This window comes from Carlito syrichta, unplaced genomic scaffold (assembly GCF_000164805.1).
Source record: "Carlito syrichta isolate Samal-C Ts95f unplaced genomic scaffold, Tarsius_syrichta-2.0.1 Scaffold312120, whole genome shotgun sequence".
In the NCBI taxonomy this organism is placed as follows: domain Eukaryota; kingdom Metazoa; phylum Chordata; class Mammalia; order Primates; family Tarsiidae; genus Carlito; species Carlito syrichta.
This window is the reverse complement of record NW_007256216.1, coordinates 56,061-58,211: the sequence shown is the minus strand read 5'-3', so window position 1 is coordinate 58,211 and position 2,151 is coordinate 56,061. Positions and strand designations below refer to the sequence as shown.

The 2,151-nt window shown below is 40.5% G+C and overlaps 1 protein-coding gene across 3 annotated transcripts in view; it reads right to left on the bottom strand.

Annotated features, from left to right (window-relative positions):
• AP1G1 (adaptor related protein complex 1 gamma 1 subunit) overlaps positions 1–2,151 on the bottom strand; it is a 92,133-nt gene that overhangs the window by 68,054 nt on the left and 21,928 nt on the right. For 2 of the 3 annotated variants that reach the window (XM_021718351.1, XM_008069566.2), the window contains exon 2: positions 706–909. In XM_021718351.1, coding sequence (XP_021574026.1) covers positions 706–906 — 201 coding nt within the window. In that variant the 5' untranslated portion in view covers positions 907–909. The remainder of the gene's footprint in view (positions 1–705; positions 910–2,151) is intronic. The other variant, XM_021718349.1, reaches the window with a different exon arrangement.

Here is a 2,151-nt window from a genome sequence, read left to right as displayed (position 1 = left end):
AAAAAAAAAAAAAAAAAAGAATCCACTTGCGTATGGGAAAGAATCAGCAAGCAGAACTGCACAGCAATCAAGGCATGAAATACTTAGGGACAAAATAGGTGCCACCAATTGGCAACCACCTAATTTCTTTAACTTCAAAATATCTGTTATGAGTTTCTCCATATAACACTGTGCACAGAAAAAATTATTAAGAAAACATTTAGCAAACTTTTTTTTTGCAGAGATAGAGTCTTACTCTGTGGCCCAGGTTGGAGTGCAGTAGTGCAACCAATCATAGCTCACTACAGCTTCAAACATCTGGTCTCAAGTCATCCTCCCGCCTCCACCTTCCAAGTAGTTGGGATTACAGGCACAAGTCACCAAACTTGGCAACAAACATTTCTAAAATATTCATTATAGTCCAGGCCCTCTGGCAGAACAATCACAACCTACTGGTTTATCCTGGTCAATCTTTAAGCAAGCTAGCTACCACCATCAAAACATTCTCTGATCCACAAAGAGATTCCCAAAGAAAAGGATAACTGATGGCAACATCATGCCTTTCCTAGTCTGCAGCTTGTTCTTTCAAGCCTATCCTAAGTCTCACAATGATTAAACTATAAGGTTATCAAAAGTACCTCCCCACCAGAAAAAGACTGACACTCCCTGAGCCAGCACCATTCAAAGAAGAGTACCCTTGCTAGATGTAGTCTCAGCTGAGCCTACCTGTCCAAAGTGAGCAGGGTAGCCCAGCATGTGCATATATAGTAATTTTGCCACATTCCGACATCGGTATGTATTGTCTTCTTCTCTAAAAGATGACCGGATTGCAGCACATTCTTTCTGGATCATTTCTCGTTCTTCAGCTTGGGTTCGGGCTGTCCGGATGGTCCGGATCAGCTCCCGCAATCTGATGGGGGCTGGCATCCTCTGGATATGGAAAGATATTAAATAGAGATGTTCACATTTTTTATTACCAAAACCATTCACACAATTTTTCATTTAAACCTGTGACAGATTTTTAAGAATTCAAGACTTGCCAAATCCAGCTTAACTAAGCTACGTGAAGCTTGCTAAACTTCAGCTAGGTAATCACACACAAACCCCTCAAATTCAGTAAATTTCTGGAAAGGCTACAAACAAAAATGTTAAGTATTAAGCAAAATACTTATAATAAAATTCATCACTAATATAAAAATATCCCAGAAACTAATGCAGCCCTAATCTTTACTCAATCCTTGAAGTAATAATGAAAGACCTATGCCTAAACTCAGAAAAGACAGATATTTTCTCCTCAACTGCTGTTAAACACAACAGAGCTCAACAAAGATCAGATAAATATAATCACTAATATAGCTCAAAATAACAAAGAATGAAAGATTAACAGAGAAGACAATTTGTCAGATTCCAACAGTCATCATCTCAATACAATAGATATCCTTTGAAGATGTGACGAGGAAAAAAATAACAAACTGACCTCAGAATAAGACTATTAATGTAAGCCAGGTGGGGTGGCTCACACCTATAATTCCAGCACTTTGGGAGGCAAAGATGAGAGGACTGCCTGAGTCCACAGGTTTGAGACCAGAGGGGGCAACTTGGAGAGACCGCATCTCTACAATAAATAAGAAAAAAACTAGCCGGGTGTGATGGCACGTGCCTGTAGTTGCAGTTACTTGGAAGGCTGAGGTGGAAGGATTACCTGAGCCCAGCAAGTCAAGACTGTAGTGGCCACGAGCATGCTATTGCACTCTAGCCTTGGAGACAGAGTGAGACTCCAACTCAAAAAAATAAAATAAAAAGACTATTAATGTCATGAATATCTTTTAAAAGTAAATATCCATATAAATACAGAACCTACAATAGCCAAAACAATGGTGAGTAAAAAAAGAACAAAGTTGGAGAATTTGCACTATCTAATTTCAAGAATTACACAAAACTACCATAATCAGGACAATGTGGAACTGAATTTAAAAACGAACTTGCCGGGCTCGGTGGCTCAGCCTGTAATCCCACCCCTTTGGGAGGCTGAGGTGGGTGGATTGCCTGAGCCCGCGGGTTCGAGACCCGCCTGGGCAGCGAGACCTCATCTCTACAATAAGTCAAAAAAATCAGCCAGGCATGGTAGCGCATGCCTGTAATTCCGGCTACTTGGAAGGCTGACGCGGATGA